At 50.2% G+C, this 21,006-nt stretch overlaps 2 protein-coding genes across 4 annotated transcripts in view; one reads left to right on the top strand and one right to left on the bottom strand.

Annotated features, from left to right (window-relative positions):
- Window positions 1-8,007, top strand: part of ASTN2 (astrotactin 2) — a 986,509-nt gene extending 978,502 nt beyond the window's left edge. Inside the window, exon 25 of the mRNA XM_033858475.2 lies at window positions 7,867-8,007. The gene's annotated coding sequence lies outside the window, so the exon portion shown is untranslated. The remainder of the gene's footprint in view (window positions 1-7,866) is intronic.
- PAPPA (pappalysin 1) overlaps window positions 1-21,006 on the bottom strand; it is a 256,746-nt gene that overhangs the window by 32,802 nt on the left and 202,938 nt on the right. For 2 of the 3 annotated variants that reach the window (XM_073806482.1, XM_033858469.2), the window contains exons 18-20: window positions 19,668-19,815; window positions 14,568-14,677; window positions 4,341-4,412 (exon numbers count right to left, since the gene is read on the bottom strand). In XM_073806482.1, coding sequence (XP_073662583.1) covers window positions 4,341-4,412; window positions 14,568-14,677; window positions 19,668-19,815 — 330 coding nt within the window. Of the gene's footprint in view, window positions 1-4,340; window positions 4,413-14,567; window positions 14,678-19,667; window positions 19,902-21,006 lie in introns of those variants that run through there. The other variant, XM_033858470.2, reaches the window with a different exon arrangement.

The raw sequence follows: 21,006 nt of genomic DNA, 5'->3' as shown, positions 1-21,006 counted from the left end.
CCACTTTCCCTGGTAGCAGGTAACTACAAACATAATTTACAATAAATACATATGCAAATATATTAGGAAGCTGAATGTAAACTACTCAAGAATTGTAAAGACTGAACGGAAGAATCCCTAGGAACTTGGCGTGATGGCTGGTGTATGTTTACGGGTGCTTTCTTCGCTAACACAGGAGTACAGATGTACTTGATGTCACACACTTTCCATGTTTGCTTTCTTCTTTTGTTCTCAAATAAAACAAGTAAGGTAGGCATTGCTCTTCCCACTTCACACATGAAGACCCTGAGGCTCAGAGCAGGAAAGGGACTTGGCCAAGAGCAACTGGCAGAGGCAGAGTAGTGATTTCAATCTAAGTTGGTTTCTCATTTATTTTTACCCTTCTAGGCTATACCTAGCATATGTTGATTTCTTTCTTTTCTTCCCTGTGCTCCTCCAACTCTGTGATGCTTGAAAGATGAGGAAAAGATGATGGAGTAAAATTATTACTGATCTGAACCCAGAGTCATCTTAGGGGAAAGTCAGGGGTCTCTGCAACCCCCCAGCACTTGCATTTCCCATCTGAACACTTAGCATGCTGTCTTCTACAGCTTGTGAACCTGTAGTTGGTGCAAGACGGTGAGCTCCTCAAAGACAAGGCCAATATCCGGTTCGTCTCTGTCTCCCAGCCACCTTGGAGTTTAATGCTGGGCACAACTTGGCTTTTAAAGATGTTTTAGGGACAGATCGTAATCGTACTGGTGTAGCGGAAAGGCAGTTGGCAGGGCTTTAGAAAACCTGGGTTCTAGTCTTCCAAACCTCAGCCACTGGTTGGTTACTTGGTAGTTTTGACTAAGTGGCTTATCTTCTCTGGGTCTCAGGACTCACAGTGGTGAAATAAAGAGGCAGAATTAGACCACTGATTTCTCAAAGCCATGAACATACCCCTCCCCTCATCAAAGGTAATGTTGTGTAACCCTTTAATATAAAAAGCAGATGAAAGTGAAGCCCCTTTGATTACAGTTCGGGTTGGGGGTCTCTAATGCTCAGTGGCTTGTTGACTTTTTGTGGGCTCCCATGAAAAACCCTTTTGTGGGTTTTTTATGGGGAGAGCCAAGTTCACGAGGAGTCCATCCTATGTGGCATCCCCGTCTCTTGCATCTATGCTCCAAATTCACAGTGTTTGTGCCCCCAACTCACGATGTCATTTCATCCCTGCCCTATTAGGGTCTAAAAAAGATTTTAGCAAGGTAGAGCCAAGAACAGAGAGAGAGCTGTACTCAGCTGCGGGTACACATGCACATGGCTGTGAGCACAGGTGTGATGCTGCCGCCTGACTGCCATCATGAATACGTTACCACATGCGTCTTAAAGCAGAGAGGCACAAACAACTGAAGGATAAAACCCTTTGCTCTTTCCGGGCCTTAGAAGATTTGTCTGTGGGCTCTGTTCCCTAAGTTCTTTCTCACATTACATATAAAGACTACTAAAGGAAACCAAACGTCTTTTTTTTTAAAATAAAAGGAACTGGCTTGGTAAAGGAGGAGCTGGAGAAGAAGAGGAAGAAGAAAAATAAAAGAGATTCTTTTTTTACTTGGTCACGGAAAAATATCTCCAGTCTCATTACTAGCTCCTTTCTTCTCTGTACCCTTTCCTGCTGCCACAGCCATGCACCAATCCTCCCATCTATCCATCCACCTTCTATTTAACCCTGTCTATGGAATGCCTACTATGCGTTATACATTGTGCTAAAAAAAAAAAAAAAAAAGGATGTAATAGTGAGTCAATATAGACAGAGCTCCTGCTAGTTTAAGACCTTACATTCTAGTAAGGAGGCAGACTTTATTCAAATGATCACTTATCCTATTGGCCAATTTCAACTCCGATAAGAGTTATAGAGGAAAGGTATGTGATGCTGTTACAGTTAAGAGTAGATGGATGTGACCTAATGAGAGAGCTCCATGAGAGCTCCATGAGAAGCTCCATGAGAAGCTGTTCTCCATGAGAAGTCCCTGAGGAGACTGACATGATAAGTAGGTGGGGGGTGGAGAAGGGAGACTTCCTAGAGGGAGAGAATAACATGTGAAAAGCTCTACAACCTAGAGATTGCTCCCGTCTCTGGTATTTCTTATGCTGCTACTTCTACTAATAGTGTGTTTTGGAAAACAATTCATCCTTCAAGATCTAGTTCAAACATCACCCCTCCAAAATGTCTTCCCTACAACCCCCGAGATGCCATGTGCTTCTGCAGCTTCTTACACCTGCTTTGGTTATACCTCTTGGTGTATAGGTTTAGAATTCTTCTTTAACCGGATCTCTTTTACTACACTGTAAGTTCCTTATGGACAGGGAACGTACGTCATCCATTTTTATACCTTAGACTTCTTAGCAAAATGCTGGCAATTTGAGCAAAACTTTATTTAACGTATCTTCCTTAAATGTTTATCTAGTAAAATGATGGGCAGATGGATGGATGGATGGATGAAGGGCAAGAAGATATCCACGTGAGTCAGGGAGAACACAGTACTGTTTTCACTTGACTAAAACCATTGTACTCTCAGTACCTAGGGTAGTGCTGGGCACATACCAGGCACCCAGTGAAGCTTTGATGAACGAGTAAGTAAATGACTACTTTGAACACAGCTTGGGGCAGAGAGCAGGGGCCTAAAGGGCCCCAAGACCCTTTATCAATCTTGGCTCCTGCAGACATTCCAGGCTGATGGCTTCTCCCTGGACCCAGCAGCTGTACCTCTTCTAAGCATACTTTTCAGCCCCAGATAAGAGAGAAACTATTAGCTCTAAGTTAAGCAGGAAAGGAGACGAGGGGGCACCTGCAAGGGCAAAGGCGATAAGCATCCCTGGCAGAGCTCAGAGCCTGACAGGTGTGGGTCTCTCAGGCCTCAGTGCTGAGTCAAAGACGGGATTGAATTCCGCTGTCACACGGGTTGCCCAGACCGCCGACTCAGCAGAACGAGTGCCCAGGTAATCCAAGCTTCCTTTTTCTGAAATCCTGGACTGATCCAGAGAGAGGTAAGGAAGCAACTGCCTCAGGTCCTTGGCTTTGGTTTTGTCGCTCCTGCTGAATCTTGAGAGAACGGGAGTTTTTAAAGACTGCAGTGTCCTGTGCCCTGAGGAGATGCCCCTGGGGATTCCCTAAGCAATACACAGAAAGAAATGTGACCCAGGGACTGTCCTGTGACATTTACAGGTCAGGGGACGGTTCATGGGCAGAAGGTGGCCTAGTGGAGGAGAGAAATCACGGGCCTGGAAGTCAGGAGACTTGGGTTCATGCTCCGGCTCTGTGTCTGGTATGCTGTGCGGTAACCTTGGGCCAGTGCATCCCCCCTCTGGCCCTCTTTTTCCAGTCTACACAACAGATGAGGATGGTAGATGGCATTAAGAGCTGTGCCAGTTGGCATTCTATCAAATGTTAGACCCGGCTGCTGGCTGGGTGTCAGTTTCCCCATCATCTAGAAGAACAGTCTGGTTGTGACAGTTTAAGAATTTCATCAAATACAAAGTTTTCTAGAGCACAATCTAGTCCTTTTCACCTGGATTTTCCTGAGGGGGGCCTGGGGGCACCACAGAGATTTGGACATCCACCTGAATGTGATTTGGGACCTCCTTTCCATGCCAGCTGAAAAGATTCACAGGGGGCATAGGGGTGCACAGAATGTCTCTGAGTTCCATGGACAGTAGCATGCCCTTGAGAACACAGGTGCCAAGTGCCCTGGCCCTGCCCCTTCCCAAGCTTGTCACTGATACCCAGGGACAGAGCTCCAAAATGCCAAGTTCCAAGGAATGGTTCCACTGCCAAGTGAGAGAACTGAAGGGTCAGAGGGGATCTTCCACCTTCAGCTCAGTGGTTGAATCTAAGGTGTCCAAATTACCTCTGGAGTTGAAGAATGCGTGAATGACAAAGACATATGGCAGAAGGAAATGATCTGCAATTAATGGTTGCAGGAAAAGTAGAAATGAAAAAACAGAAACTGTCTCATGTGGTTCTGTCAGAGTTAAATAAGGCAATGTTGGTAAAGTGCCGGGCATATTGTAGCTACTAAATGAATATGGCCTCGTCCCTCCCAACCTCCCTTACGGAAGCAATATTATGTTGAACACAGGCTTCGGAGCCAGAAACACCTGGCTTGGAATCCCGACTCTGTTAGCCATTAAATGTAGGTTTGAGTGTGTTTGTTGATATCTCTGTGCATCAGTTCCATGACCTATAAAGTGGGACTGCTGATTCCTGTCCCAGAAGTCTGTTAAAGGGATATTTATAGCACTAGTAGGTACAGTAAATGGAAGTCATGATTAACATAACAATAACAGTAATGGTTGTAGCACCATTTTGAGGGACTCACCTCACAGCCTTTGACACAGTGAATCAGAGCAGGGTGAGGATACCACTTCAGACCAGCTGTGCAGACAACTCTCTGCAGAGAGACGGAGAAAGAGGTCAGATGGGTTTGGGGCTGGTACCACATTCAACCACCCAGCCCTCTTCTTGGATCTTCCAAGTGCTGGCCTCACCCTGGCATTTCCACGGAGAATTTGCCCAGGTACCTGCAATAACAGGATCCATAAGACTAAAATAATGTTTTGTGTTCACCGTAGGTGTCACGATTCTGTATTCCCCTAGCAGGAAGAAGGGCTGAGGAGAAGGAGAATTGGGGGACCGAGACATGATCAGAAAGACACTTCAGAAAATTCCTGGCTGACGTCTGCCCCATGGACAGAGTCGGGGATAAGGTGGGAGGAAGGAGGAAGGGTAGCGTGCACATGTGTGCACACGTGTGTGCACGTGCATGTGTGCGTGCACGTGCGTGTGTGTGGCTACAGCAGGAAGATGGAAGAATGGCGTGGAACAGGGCTTCCCAAAGTAGGCGCTAAGGACCACTCTAATCACAATCACATTGGGGCACACGGAAAAGGCAGATTCTTCAGCGCCACCTTGGGTCTAAAGAGTCCGAATCTCTGAGGCCAGGGCCTGGGACTCTGCATTGTAAAAACAAGCCTCCCAGGTGATGCCGATACACATTACAATTTGAGAGCAGTGGCCTGGAGGATGCATGAAATAACCTTTGGTTCGGAACCCTGGAGATGCAGAGAACCCTTTCTGCATCCACCTGCCACCGGGCCGTGCGGGCTAGGCTCCCAGTTCCTGAGGCTGCCCACACCCGTATCTCTGTGACTTTGTTCCTGCCGTTCTCCTTCACTGAAAGCCCTTCCTCATCTTGTCACCTGGAGAATCTTTACTTATCTTTTACATCTCTGTTCAAGACTACCTTCCTCAATACTCTGTCATGGTCTATATGGGAAAAGAATCTAAAGAAGAGTGGATACATGTGTATGTATAACTGATTCACTTTGCTGTACACCTGAAACTATCACAACATTGTAAATCAACTACACCCCAATAAAAATTTTAAAAGAAATACAGAATATGTAAACTTAGAATGAAAAAAAGAAAAGACTACCTTCCTCTGTGGTGATCTCCCAGCCCTCTCAGGCAGAGCTTCAGGTATACATACATGTATTTACTTATAGCCTCCCGTAATAAAATAATAATTATTATTATTATACTAAAATGTACTGAGTGCATTCATGGTGCTAATTGCTTTACTCATTATCTTATTTATTTCTCACCACCATGCAGTGGGGTGGGCATTAATCTTGTATCATAAGGAGAATAAATTCCCCAAGCTCCACAGCTGTTAAGTAAAGGAACCAAGACCTGAAACCAAGCAATTGTTCTGGGAAGGATTTAAGGCAGCTCATAACATAAAATCCAACACAATAATTTCTTTTTAAGTGGGTGAAAAAAGAAAGATAAATAAAACTAGGAAGAGGGCTTCCCTGATGGCGCAGTGGTTGAGAATCTGCCTGCCAATGCAGGGGACACGGGTTCGAGCCCTGGTCATGCCGCGGAGCAACTGGGCCCGTGAGCCACAATTACTGAGCCTGTGCGTCTGGAGCCTGTGCTCCGCAACAAGAGAGGCTGCGATAGTGAGAGGCCCGCGCACCGCGATGAAGAGTGGCCCCCGCTTGCCACAAGTAGAGAAAGCCCTCACACAGAAACGAAGACCCAACACAGCCATAGATAAATAAATTAATTAATTAAAAATATATATATATATATAAATAAAACTAGGAAGATAAAATAGCATCAGGACTAGGGCTAACATAACAATCTTAGAAGCTCCTTTTTCTATTCTGCCCTAGATGCCTTACTTTTCATGCCATATTACAATGATTTCTTAAAAAAAAAAAATAAAAGCAAATTAAAATAACCTGGGGGCAAATGCTTGGAGTTGCGATGACAGGTGACTGTGCCAGGGAGCAGCCCTGCAAGTCTCTATGATCAGGGCTCTCTCTGCTGGCTGAAGGCCAGTTGATTAATTTTAATTAAGAAATGAACATTCACATGGGCTAGAATGTGGAAAATCCATGGGACCAGCCCATTCTCTCCCCAAGGGCAGACCTATATGGGAGCAAAACTGTAATTAGGTTTCTTGGTGAACTTGGAATCCCGTGACTCCAAGATCTGGCTGGGTTGGGTACCTTTCTTCTCTGCCCCACTGCATCTCTGGTTCACCCTTGGGTTTTCCATGCCTAGAATGGTGCCTGGTACAAGGAAGATGACCAGCAAATATTTATGTTATAAATGAATGGATCCATTTCAAGATAGAGATGATTTTACCAAGGGACAATTATTTTCTTTACCTGTCCTCCTCTCTTCTAGAGCATCGGAAGAGCATTTACGATGCCTAGCAGAGCATCTAGTTTAGAGGACCAGTTTAGTGTAGATTGAATTAATTAAAGATCTTGGACAAACAACTTAACTTGAAGATCTGCCAACCAGTTTCACAATGTGAGATCTACTCTTTAGCCCCTACTGCCTCTGCTGACACTGTCTACCTTCTCCTAAAACACAAGAAGGTTATGTATGGGAAAGACTGAGCCATGAGGCATGACAGACATGGTTGCAATTCTGACTTGAAGTTTCCACTCTGAGGTTAGGTTTTCCCATCTGTGAAATGGGTACTGAAAATGTCATAGGCTTGCTGTGATGAAGCACTGAGATAAATGATGTAGAAATGGTCAACCCAGGACTAACTCCTACAGGTAAGAGGGCAGGCCCTGGTTTTAGACATCTGTCTCCCCCCGGAGGATTCAGGATGGAGCACAGCAAACAAATACATATTGACCAAGTGAAGGAATGTGAGAACTCTAGTGTCCCTTCCTTCCAACTCAGCTACTCTCTTGCCCCTCTGCTTCCTAGCCATGGGGGCCAGAAGCAGAGGCCATCACCTGCTTTCATCCTCTGAGAAGCTTTAACCAGACTTCCATCTCTGGGTCTGAACGTCTGTTCCTGGCCAAAATTCAGGGATGTTGGAGGGGCACTTAGGTAATGGTTCAAGTAGTAGAAAACATCAGAATTAGGACCCACGAGGGACTCGATGCCCATTCCTCCCCACTGTTTATTTGAGAGCTAATTTAATCCATCCGTAGGAGTGTCTTGGTGTGGTTGCACAAGTTTCTGTCAGTTGAGGTTTACCTGACGTGAGTTCAGAAAAAGGACTTTTATACTATCTGCATGAGCCTATTTATCTTTCCAAGTCTTTTGGATTTTCCACTATTCCTCAGGGCTGCACGCCCCACCTGTCTCACTACAGGGCCCCTCTGTCTGCAAGGAGGACTGGGAAAGGGGACAGGCAGCAGGAGCTGAAGGAAAGACTAGGCTGTTTACACCATATGTTGGGAGATCCCAGGGGCCCCTCAAATGCCAGCCTTGTTCCTCTTGATGCCAGTGGGACCTCTAGCCCAGTCAGAGCCCTTTCAGACCAGGTTTTGTAAGACAGCTTTCTTCTCTGCCTTGCTGCACAGGAAGAATAGACCGTCTTTTCTTCTTGGCTGTAATGACCATCAGCATCAACACCATCTGCACCACCACCAGCATCATCATCAATAACACCAGGACCAGCATCACCACCACCACGGCCACCACCAGCATCATCATCAATAACACCAGGACCAGCATCATCACCACCACGACCACCACCCCCACTGTCATCAACACCAGGACCAGCGTCATCACCACCAGGACCACCACCAGCATCGTCATCAATAACACTATCACCATCACTATCATCACCACCACCACCAGTACCACCACCACCATCCTTACTGTCGCAGTACCACTAACAACCCCATCACCATTACCCTTCTCATCAACACAAAACCCTCTATTAAGGGTATATTGTGCTCCAAGCCTTGTGCTCGGCGCTTTTATCTCATTTCATTTTTACCATCACTATGAGATAGGTACTTTTTTTCAGGTGTACAACAAAATGATTCAGTTATTGTTTTTCAGATTATATTCCATTATAGGTTATTATACTGAATATAACTCCTTGCGCTACATAGTAAATCCTTGTTGCTTATCTATTTTATGTATAGTAGTCTGTGTCTGTTAATCCCATACTCCTATGTGTATGGGATTACTCCTATGTGTATCTCTCCCTCTTCTTTTTAGTAACCATAAGTTTGTTTTCTATGTCTGTGAGTCCGTTTCTGTTTTGTATATAGATTCATCTGTATTATTTTTCGGTTCCACATATAAGTGATTACCATACAGTATTTACATATGGTTTCTGACTCTGGTTTACACAAGAGGAAACTGAGGCACAGAGAAGTTAAATAACCTGCCCCAAGTCATACATACAGGTAATGACAGTCAGGAATGAAACTCACATCTGTCTTACTTCCACGTCTATAGTTTGAAAACTATATTCTCCTTCAAATTCCTCCAGCCCCCGAACTGGTAAGCATAAAAAAGGTTACTATTTTGACCAATGGAAAGACCAAGGTTCAGAGAGGTAGAGAGGATTTGAGACAAATGTAGCAGAGGCAGAGTGTTTAAAAGCTGAAGCCCAGAGAAGTCTGGCCCCAGGCAGAGCCAAAGACATGAGAAAGTATCTTAAAAGGACCCCCTCACCCTCAGGCCCAGACCTGACTCCCCTTCTGATGTCTTCTGGGATGAGTCCTCTTTTCCCCTTTATTTTTCCTCGATGTATAGGACCTTCTATGAGTGAATTACGGAATTTATTTTTGCTTTTGTTATCTGTTATGGAGTATCTGGCTTTCTTCTGGGTAAGCTTTTTAAAAACCTAGGCATTGTCCACTCTGTATCCCTTGTTTGAAGAATACCTACCATTTGGAGGTGCATAATCAATATTCACTGAATGAGTTAATGAACAAATGACCAAATGAATGAATGTCTGAGTGTGCCCAGGAGTGAACGAGGAATCGCTGGTCTCTGCACACACCCCTCCGTCTCCGGGCTTCCCCTCCAGGGCACAGGACAGCTCCTTCTGCACAGTGGACAGGCTGGACTTCGTATTCAGTCCGAACCATTCTACCTCTGACCTTCAGACTCTCGGCAGGGTTTCCCGTACTGATGCCTTCTCTTCAAGGAATGAATTTCACATCCTTTGTCTGATGTACTGCACATGTTTATTATGTATAACGTGTAAGGCAGTTTCCTTGCAGAACAGAATACATGAGAATTAGCCCTGGGTTCTAATCCTGATTCAATCACATGAGTTATGTGAATTGGGCAGTGACAACCTCTCAGAACCTCAGCTTCTTCATCTGTAAAATGGTGACAATACTTACCTCCTTGGAGCGTGAAGATACAGTGAAGGGTATATATGGAACTCCCTCACAAACAGCGCCTACATGTCACAGTCAATAAATGGTACTTTCCTCTCCTTTCCTTAATTCCCTCTCTTCCTCCTTCTCCCTCCTTCCCTTTCTTCTTCTCTTCTTTTTTTTTTAAATAAATTTATTTATTTATTCATTTATTTAATTTTTGGCTGCACTGGGTCTTCGCTGCTGCACACGGGCTTTCTCTAGTCGTGGTGAGCGGGGGCTACTCTTCGTTGCGGGGCGCAGGCATCTCATTGCGGTGGCTTCTCTTGTTGCGGATCACAGGCTCTAGGCACGCGGGCTTCAGTACTTGTGGCTCGCGGGCTCTAGAGCGCAGGGTCAGCAGCTGTGGCACACGGGTTTAGTTGCTCCACGGCATGCGGGATCCTCCCGGACCAGGGCTCGAACCCGTGTCCCCTGCACTGGCAGGAGGATTCCTAACCACTGTGCCACCAGGGAAGCCCTCTTCTCTTCTTTTCTTTCCTCCTTCCATCCCCTTTTTCAGAAGCTCTTTAACAAGCCAGGATCCCAGCTACCTAGGGGCACGATAAGCCTCTGAGGTTGTGACTGGCATTTGCTGTTGGGAAGCTTTCTCGGCACCCTGAGCGGGGGCAGTGCAGGGCAGATTGGAGGTGCTCCTTAGCAGCTGATGGAAGAGAAGCTGACCCCAGATTCTGGATGTCCAGCCTGGAAGAGTCTGTCTCATCCAGAGGTTGTAAGCCAACAGCTTCCGGGCTATACAACCCACAGAAATGTTGGGTTTGGCACACAGAGTGCTTAACAAAAGTCAGAATCACTTGCCAATATATAAAACATGAGAGACTTCTTATTTTAAAAACTCCAGATTTCTTGTACTCAAGAAAAAAAGGAAAATCTGGCCACACTGAACCCACATTTCCACACTGTCACACTCAGCTAGAGGCTCCCCCTTTGGCAGCCAGCGTGTGTTTTCCATAGTTGACCACAGTCTCCACCATTCCCTGCAGTCTCTCCAGCATTGAGCTTGAGGGGTGTTTCCATCTATCATCGAGAGTTTGCACTGTCTTGCTTATTAGATTAGAGGAAGGTTTCTCTGTATCTCTACTGCTTTCAAAACTGCATACGTGGGAGGGGGCTTTAAAGGGGGGGAGAACTTAAAGGAAATGAAAGGACAGAGTGTTTTTCTTTATGAAGGTAAAACATATGCCTAAAAAGAATTTCATCAGATATATACTCTAAGATTCCAGTAACATGAAGTTCAAAAATAAGCAAAACCAATATCTTGGTGGTGTGGGTACTGCCTGCCATGGAGAAGGGAAGGCCTCTCTGGGGAGTTGGAAAGGTCCCCACCCTGATCTGGGTTTCACGAGTGGACACAAACATAAAAATTGATCAAGTCTAATGCTTAAGATTAGCATGTGAGCTTAATCTCAACAGGAAAAACTTCAACTGCATTTGTAATATTTCATAAGTTGGGCAGTATGCACATGGGCAGTTGTTTTATTTTCTTTAAGTCCCTCTGTGTCTGTCTGATGTATTTATAGTAAATACTACTGCTACTGCTACTGCTACTGCTATGGGCTGGCCAAAAATTTCATTTGGGTTTTTCCGTAACATCTTACGGAAAAACCCGAACAAGGTTTCTGGCCAGCCCAATACTCTGCCTCAGTATTTAAGATACAAAATCACATGCCTGGCCCGCTTCACCCACTTATCGCACCTGTCGGGTTCCCATCGATGTGTGAGTTTGTGACTCTTGATTTCAGTCTAGCTCTTGGTTCACAGAGGGGGCAACTCCGGCACATATAGCAAGCAGGTGTTGAACCCTGGTCACCTGACTCAGCCACCATAAACATATAGGGAGCATCTACTGTGTGCTGGGCACTTGAGGGGTGCACCAGGGTAAGTAAGGTGAGCACGGGCCCGCCTTCACGAAGGTCACCAGTCCTGCACGTGATCTCAGTGTTGATATTCCACTCATCTAGGTGGTCCTCATTCTCGTCATACGTGCCAATACACGTAAAGTGCTTAAAACAGAGCCTGTCACGTGGTAAATGCCAGTGGTGGGTCGCAGCAGGCTTGCGTGGGCTTACGAGAGGCGACAGTGCTGATCTCTTGCTACTTGTGTTGAGTGACAGCCACTTGGAAACCCAGAAATCTGCTATGGTGAGAATATTTACGCCTCAGGAACTGGCAAGTGCTACGAATCAGAGGGCGTATTTTTGTGGAGAGCCAGTTGTGAATTATTTCCCGGCTGGTGAGCGATCGTAAACATTTTGCCTTTATTATTATTATTGTAGAGGCTGCAGGGGTGGCTGGAGGAGTAAACGGCAGCATCAGGCTGACCTGGGTCCCTCTTCAGTTCCTCGTAGGCAAGTGGCTTCTACCTCTGAGATTCCATTTCCTCTACTGAAAAAATGGAGTCTAATTCCCACCTCATGGGGGGGGGGGGGGGGGGTGGGTGTGTGGTGTGTGTGTGTGTGTGTGTGTGTGTGTGTGTGTGTGTGTGTGTGTGTGTGTGTGTGTGTGTGTGTGTGTGTGTGTGTGTGTGTGTGTGCGCGCGCGCGCGCACGCGCGTGTGTGCGCGCGCGCGCGCGCGCAAATCAAGGCTGCAAGGTGTCTGATCCAATGCCCGATTCACAGCAGGCATCCATTAAATGTCAGCTGTCATCTCTCCCTCTCTTATGCTGGGGACAAATGTGACAGTCGCTGGCGCGGAACCTTGGCCCTGACCGTCTACCTTGTGCTGGCGCTCAGAGGTGAACCCTCAGAAAGCAGAGGAGCAATCCAGGGCCTGCCTTGGCCTGGCAGTGCCGCACCGGCAGCTCTGCTTCTGCAGCTCTCACCACAGAAGGGGCCAGGGTGCAGGCGAGGCCAGCTTTTCTGCCTGGTTCCTGGAAATCATCAGTCTCTGCCCTTCGCCCTCCTCCCTTTTTCTAGCACATTTTTTCCTCCTGGATAATGAGGCCTCCGGAGACCAGTGGAGGTCTGAACCTCGTTATGGCTCTCTGGGTAGGCCGGCATCAATAAAGGCCGGCGGACCAGGGAACTGGGTGGGGGGCTGGAGCAGGCAGGCAGCGGGTGGGCGACTGACGAGGGGGGCGCTTTGTAGACTTTCAAATCCCTAGATTTATTTCACAGTGAATTATAACTGAACTCTTTAGTGCCTGGGGCTCACAGAGGGAAGGGTGGGAATTCACCCAGGGGCAGCGAGGAAAGGCCTGAGGGGGAGACGGGTCGGGGAACCCGGTGTGGGTCCCAGGCACGTGGGAGGTGAGCGAGGTCTCCTGTGCTGTGTGTAGAGTGTAGGTCCCTGCCTTTGCTGGGTGGAAATCAGGGTGGAGTAGAGGCAGGGCGGGATGGAGTGCAAGGAGCTCCCGGTCAAGATCCTGCCTCTGCTTCCTGGGGTGACCTGGCCCAGTCCCCTCCCTCTCTGAGCCTCAGTTTCTCCATCTGTACAATGAGGGGCATGTATCTGAGGATCTCCAACTTCCTTGAGACTCTGACATACGGCCTCTGTGCGTGCGCCTGGGCATGTACAGCCCATCAGAGTACATGGGGTGCTCGGTGAGGTGAGGGAAGCAGGGTGCGCAGGGTGCGCTTGTGCAGGTCCGGGAGAGTCAGGCAGAGAGACAGACAGAGAGAGACAGAGAGAGCAGTGGGGATGGAGGGAAAGAACGTGGGCAGGAGGGAGGCAGAGCCAGGTCACAGAGGTATCAGGAGAAGGGAGAGAAAGAGCGTGAAGAAAGAGGCAGGAGAAGAAATGAAGCTGGAGATGGGCAGAGAGCGGGAGCGGGGAGGACGAGGAAGGAGGGGCGGAGAGCCCTGGGGCGCACGGGGGCGCAGGGGGCCGCTGGCCAGGCCCAGCGCCAGGCCCACAGGTGCAGAGTGCTGCGTAAGCCCCCACAGCCGTGCTCTCAGCTCATCGGGGAAACAGTGCACCCGGCCTCGGGATCTGCAGCGGGCGGGCAGACGGCAAGGCCTCCAGCGCCCCGGCAGAAAGGCTGAACCCGCCCTGCAGCCCTGCCTCTCTCACTTCCTCCAGCGTGAGGGGCCAGTACCCAGAGCTGGCACATGAGGCCTGGGATCGTGCTGTCCCGGAGGACAAGAGTGGGGTCCCGAGTGATCGGGTGACACCCAGGAATGTGGGAGCGGCCAGCGCCAATGTGAACATGGCCTTCCAGCAGCCTGACCGTGGGAAGAGCACAGCCCTTGGATGCAGGCTTGGGGTCGAGCCCTCACCCTGGGCCATCGCCCGCTCCTGAGGTCTCAGTGTCCACAACGGGAGAATGCAGACAGTGGCCGTCACTCCACATAACCATCCTGGGAGACCAGTGGGGGTCTGAATCTCGCTCAGCTCCGGGTGCACAAACACGGTAGGTGCTTCGTACACAACTGGTGTTACTAGTTCCCCGTATCACATACTAATTGCTTTCCACCGAATAAGCAAGGCACGGAAAGATACCAGAAGCCTAGGCTATGGAATATCCCAGAGCTTATATTAGAGAAGCCAAGAGCACCGTCCCGACCAGTGAGGACTCTCCAGTCAGGCAGACACAGGTTTGTGACCTGACTCTGCTCTTTCTACCTAGGTGTTCTTGGGGCCTCAGTTTCCTCATCTGTAAACTAGGCACATTAGTCCTCTAACTCCTAGGCTGTCATCAGGATTCAGCGGGACAGTACATAAAAGGTCCATAGCACAGGGCCTGTCAGAGGGAAGGTATTAAACACTTAAGGGCTGGAAAAACGATGGTGAACAAGTCTTCACTCCACAGAGCAGATGTGACAGTTAGATGCTTTCACGTATGTAGAGGGACTAATGCAGGACCAGAGCGTGTAAGTGGTCAACAAGGTCATTTCCCTCCCTGAGCCACAGGTGGGTGGCCCCAGTCACTCACCTCCACCCGCGTGGGGTTCAGCCAGTGGGGGATGTCACGGACGGTCACGTTCACTGGCAGGATGATGGACTCGCTGTTGTGGTCCAGGCACGAGGTGGCACACTCCGACCCTGAGGGGAAGCCGAGAGTGAGGTGGTGGCTCAGCCCCCGTCTCCTGATGCCAGGGGCTGCCCCACCCCCAGAGTGGACCCCGCCGCTCCCTGGTCCCCAGTGAGTGGGGACGCCCACCCTCAAGGGCAGTGGGCAGGAGTGAACGCCCCGGCAGCGCCACCTCTGGTCTCCCTGACCGTCCTCTTGTCTGCAGTCCAGCTGGCCCGCACCACCACGCTCAGCAGCCCTCAGCCCAGGTTGGTCCTGCTCCTCCTCTGCTCAGAAACCTTTCGAAGGTTCCCCACATCCAGGACCAAGTCCAGATCCCTTTGCTCGGCATCCATGGCCTCCCACGGTCTGGTCAACCTTATCTCCCACTAACCATCTTCACACCCTCCCACCAACCGGACTGTGCTCGGTTTCGCATGGGAGTACCACACTTCCTCGCCTCCGTACTTCTGTTCCTGTCCATCCTGTCTCCTGAATCGTCCCCCCGATCTGCCTTTGCACGGTCAAATCCTACCAGTTCTTCAAAGTCCAGCTCAAATCCTCCAAGAAGCCTGCCCTGATTTCTGCAGCTGAGTGAGAGCAGAGTTTGGCACTGAGGAATCTCACTCCGGTGCTGGGCTTACCCCCTGTCCCTCCTTTCCCCAGTAACAGGGATGCCCTGGGAGGGCAGGGATGGGATCGGTTCCTCTCTGAGCCTAACCCAGTGCCTGACACACGGGGTCTGCTCAGCAGGCGTCAACCAAACGAATGGTGAGCCTGTGAGTGCAACGTCAACGTCTCAGCCCCACACTTCTCCTCCCACACCGCCTGCATTCGCACCCTCTGTGCCCTCGAGACCAGCCCCGCCCCTCTTCCACTAGCGTATGACCAGTTAGTGACCCTTCAGACCTCAATCCACGTGTCGCTTGCTCGGAGAAAACCTCCATTCCTGACGGGCCAAACCCTCTCACTGGCACCCAGCACAGATCTGTCACATTGGCTTGGTGACTGTTGTACCAACAGCTCTCTTCCCTGCTCGACTGTAACTCCACGAGGCCAGCACTGCCCGCGCTCCCCCTGCTATGCCCAGAGCCTGGCACTGTGCGTGGCGGATGGCAGGCACTCAGTGAGTATCTGTGAAGTGAGTGAAAGGGACAAGAGTGAACGGGGGCATAGGTGGTTGAGGAAATGAGAGAGTGAATGAATGAATGGATGACTGGCACAGTGAGTGAATGATGAATGAGGCATCTCGTGGTGGAGGAAGCGGGTACCTAGATGGATGAGTGAATGAATACATGACTGAGTAAGTGGATAAAGGGATGAAAACATGAATCAGGCAGTGAGTCGGTGAAGGCGCCATGACCAACAGGGACAGGGTTAGTACACAGAAGCCCTTGGTCCAGGGACTTCTTCAGCTGACTTTCAAGCTGTGGGTTACCAAGATGACTGTAATTTGACTCATACATTCTCTGTCCTGACCTCACTGATTCTGAAGTCTCCTAAAAATCAAGCTCATCCCATGGGATGTCCCCAGGACTCCCAAAAAAGTGCTCATTCATATGGACAAAGAACTGATGTGTCAGAATCTGACCAGGGCCCTAAGGAGGTCATTCCCCTGCCTTAGGGCCAAGACCACCCTTGAACACTAAATGGTTTACAAGAGTCAACCCTCTTGAAAAACATCCTATGCTGTGAGCCATTCTAAAGGCTCCCTTCCAAACGCGTGTGTGTGTGTGTGTACACGCAGTATGTAAGTATGTTTATGCATACATGCAGCTATATGTACACAGACACTTGTATATGTATATATAGTTTATCCAGTGCCATTCCTGTTGCCACCTTGTCATCCTCTTCAATCTAAGAGACTCACAGAATCTGAAGAGGTAGCAAGGGTGGGGTGGTGGGTCCAGGACAATCTCTGGAACCTCTTTAATTTAAACATGGGGCCACTGAGCCCAGAAGGTGGGGATGGGGATATTCCCGGTCCTGCCAGGTGTTTTTCACCCGTCACTCGTTCCCCTGCACACCCAGTGTCATCGCATCCGTCTCAGAGGCGACAGCGTGCAGCGTGCAAGCTCGGGTCGCAGAGCTGGCGAGTAGGGGGCCGTGAATGAAAGCCCACGTCTCTCTGAATTCCAAGCCCAGTGATGGATACGGCGGAGACGCAGAGGGAAGAGGAAAGAAGGCAGCAGTGGAAGGGGACAGAGAGGGGTGAAGGGTCAGAAGAAAGAAAAGAAATGGGGGACACACAAAAAGACAAAAAAGGGTGAGTGACGAGAAGAAGAGGGATCTCTAAGCAGTCAGAGACACTCAGTGGTGTGTGTCTGTCACGAGATCAGTTCTGAAGATTTTAGGGAGCAAGGATGAAACCAGGCTGCGATGATAAAATCCTTTCGAGAAAAGAAGACGCAGCCTCTGAGAAGCAGACAAGGTTATTTATCCCGAAAGGCGGGAAAGAACGGGTCAGCACAGGAGGCCACCGCCGCCTTACGCGGGAGCCACATCTTAATTTCTCTTTCCCCGCACCCCCCCCCGGCACTCCCCTCCCCCATGCCCGGCTCTGGGCCGCAGGACCAGGCTGCCGCCGTGTGTGATACATGAGGCCTAATCGGCATCACTACAGACTGGTGATCTCCGCGGCCCCCGCCTCCCCTGCCCGGGAGGAGCAGGGATGGTGGCAGCGGCCTTGGTGGCAGTAACAACTTTCTGAGGACCCCTCACTGCCACAGAAGCCTCCCCAGGCTGCTCGGGGAGGGACCCTGGAAGAGCTGCTCTGGGTGGCCCCAGCACGTGGGCCCCAGCCACCGAGCTGGACACCTACGTCACCCGTGCCCTGCTTACCAGGCGTTTGGTCGAGTCCCTCTCCTTGGTGAGGTGGGCCCTGCCCAGGGAGGGGCTCAGAATGCGGCAGGAGGGAGAGCAGCCTGGGGGTGGGGGAGAGAAGCCTCTCCCCTCCGTCCTCCGGCCACCCCTCAGTGCCCCAGGCCGCTTTTACTCTCTCAGCTCTCCCCGTGTGCCCTCACCTGCCCACCGCCCATCCCGGCTCACCGTATTCATAAAACTGGCATCTGCATGGCCGTGGGAGCATGAGGAAGGGAAGGAGATTCAGGTTCTGATGTCAGACAGCTTGCTTTCCCTTTCTGCTCTGACCATGAAGAAGCTCAGTGGGTAAAGCAAATGCTACGGTCACCCCCTCCCCCTCCCTCCTGACCGTTCTGTGGGCCAGCAGAGAGCCAGGCATTCTGGCTCACTTTCATGTGCCTGTGACAGGTACACACAGTACAGGTGCAAAGGGGCCACGAGGTGTGTTTGTGTATGTGTGTGCGAGCTGCACGCGGGTTTATGGGTGGCGAACGTGTGTGGCGTCTCGCTGAAGCGTACGTGCTAGGCATGGGCTCACCACATGGTGTGTGTGCGCATCTGGTTAAGCATTTGTGCGTATATGAGTATATGTGTTGAATGTGTTGGTGGATGCAGACGTGCAGTAGGTCTGTTTTTCATCAGAATTTTTTCTCCCAGGGTTGCTCAAGGCCAGTCGTGAGTGTGACTGGGTATTCAGGTGCACGCCCTGACTGAGCTGGGGACAGGGACCCCATCACAGACAGACGTGTCCAGAGCCATGAACACCCTTCAGGGGTAACGGAGAGGAGAAAGCCTTGGCCTTGGGATGGAAGAGCCAAAGCTACCTGCCATTGCTGCACCTGTTGCCCCAGCTCTCTAGAAAGCTCACACTGGCAGGCCCCATAAATCCCCCCTCCCTGCAACCCTCCGGGTCAGGGCCCTTTGGATCGGTGGCTCGGCAAGGTCTTAAAGTACCCCTGGAATCAGCACGACAGCAACCGTGTCCGTGGGTGTTTTCTGACCCGTCCTGGACTGACACAGGAGGGTTGATGCCTACTCTGAGTTCAGGTGAAGAACCTCTGCACTTGGAGGCTGCATGTTTCCATCTTTAAAAAGAAGTGGTCAGGCCCCCTCACGCCTCTGCTCTCCAGCCATGGGCCTCCCTTCTGGACATGAAACGATAACTTGTTTTACTAGGTGAGGATCACATTGAGTCTGTGTGGCTGGGAGTGAGTGCCTGCACAGATAACCTTCTGCTCCAGACATCCCTGGTGATTGTCCCAGGACTGGCCATGAGAAAGGACATCCAATTCCCTGGGCTTTTCATCGTGGTCAATTAGGGAATCAGCCCAAGAGGTCAGTATCACTGCCCTCAACTGAGATTAGACTCAATGCACACCCAGCTCCCCAGAAAGCCGCGGGCCTGTGATTAATGCGTCTGTCCAGACACCTGCTTTCCACCAGGCAGACTCCTGGCATCACACCCCAGGTCGTCTCCCTTCACTTGGCACGCTGGTCTATCACCACGCAAATAGTATTCTGAAAACACTGTTCATCCTTATTTAGGAGGCAACTGGGATGCCGTGGAAAGGACTCAGGCTTTGGAGAAGGAGAGGTTGCAAAGATCCCTTTGAGTCTCAATTTCCTCATCTGTTAAAGGTGACTGAGAGGATACGAGGTAACGCCTCTGCAGCGCTTGGCGCGGCACTGACCACAGTCGGTACTACGAACGATCAGCATTGCATAAACTTCAAGATCAATAACAAAGGCTGCCACGCTGGACCACTACTGCTTCCCTAAACAGGATGTGTGTTTTCATCCCTCCCTTCCTTTGCCACACGATTCCTTCTGCCCGGAATGCCACTTCTTGCCCCACAAGCTCTTGCAAATCCCTGTATAAGCATCCCTTCCTCTGGGAGCCTTCTGTGCCCCCGGAGGCACCAGTCAGCTGTTCTGTACTCCAGTGCAACTGTGCACGCTCACCCAACACTGCTTTGCCAACATCCATGCCCTGAACTCTCTCTCTGGGAGGACAGGGTCTGGTCTCATTCCTCTTCATTTCCCCAGTGCCTCACGCAAGGTCTCAAACAGCACGGCTGCCCAAGTCCTCGGCAGGGCGCGAGCCCCGAGCTCCTGGAAGGACGCGCCCTCCCACTGCTCAACCCGACACGCCCGTCGTACCGATGGCATAGCCTGCAGGGCACTGCAGCTTCAGGTTGCTGTTGAGCTGGTCCGGGGCTGAGCACTGGCCTTGCATCTCCTGGCAGACGTGGAAGGAGCCGCTCCAGGTACCATCTTTCCGGCAGTGGATGACGTTGCTCCCGTGCCCCTGAACGCCACAGAAGCACAGTCAGGACCAAGAGAGACCCCACCCTCCACAGAAGAAGCCTCTGAGTGTTGCATCTCCCCAGAGCTCTGAAAATGTTAAAAAAACAAGTTCTTAACAGTGGTGGAAACCCAACCACCCTCAGACAGAGGAACTGTAATATCTCCATTTTACAGACAGGGAAACTGAGGACTCAGTGTGGGAACAAACTTGCTCAAAGCATCCTGGAGAGTTTAACTCCCAGGTTTCCTAAATCTCAGCAGTGCTCTTTCAGAGATTTCAATTGGAGAAATGTGTTCTGCTTGTTTGTTTGCTTTTAACTGAGAAGGTGGGACCCACGTGCACCCCCAACGTGTACCGTGAGTAAACATGGGTCCTGGCGCTGTTTGGAAGGAGACAGGCATACACCAAGGCTCGTTTCCTCTCAATCGATGAGAAAGCGTCCCAGGCCAGGGCTCTGCCACGTGCTAAGTAGGCGACCTTGGCTCCGCTGAGGAGCTTTCTCTTCCAGGGATTCCCTCCTCTCCTTCCCCTTCCCGTCCTCCATTCCAGCAATAATGCCACCAAGGGGGTGGGTGGGGGGATACTTCCATCTGCGCCCTCCCCTCTGGTTCTTTAAAATAGGCAACATTTCCCATTTCTCAATCTTCTGCAACGTCACGGGCAAGTGCAGCCTGCAGACGTCGTCCTTCCTCCAAACCGCTTTGCACATCTAAGATTCTAACGGGAGGTGTCCACCTTTGTCGAAATTTCAGAACCACCCCTAAATCCAAAGACCGTTTCTTAGTGTCCACTCTGGGTTCAGGACCCTGCTCAGTGACTGCGCTGTGTGCACCGGGCGAGAGTAACCGGATGTGAGGGGCAAGCTGGGAAGGCCTCTGAGAGGAGGTGACATACGGAAAAGAGTTTTCAAGATTCTGTGTGGAATCAGGCAGAACAGGGAGGGAAGGATGCCTGTGCAAGGCCAAAGGGCACGTGCAAGTTCGAGAGGGAGGGAGTCGGGAAGAGCTGGTACGACAGGTAAGGTGTGGAGCCTTAAACAGACACTTATGGAGTCTGGACTCTACCCCTTGGAACTGGAGAACCACGGGTAGTCTCTGCACAGTGGGGCCTCCTGTGTGAGAACAAGCTGTATAGCGTCTCCCTCTTTCACGTTTAGGATGAGAAGAGAAACTCTACGTGGGGCCAGAGCAG

The sequence above is a fragment of the Tursiops truncatus genome, chromosome 6 (genome assembly GCF_011762595.2).
Source record: "Tursiops truncatus isolate mTurTru1 chromosome 6, mTurTru1.mat.Y, whole genome shotgun sequence".
Lineage (NCBI taxonomy): Eukaryota > Metazoa > Chordata > Mammalia > Artiodactyla > Delphinidae > Tursiops > Tursiops truncatus.
Note: the sequence above shows the minus strand (reverse complement) of the source record. Positions and strands in the feature narration are given on the sequence as shown.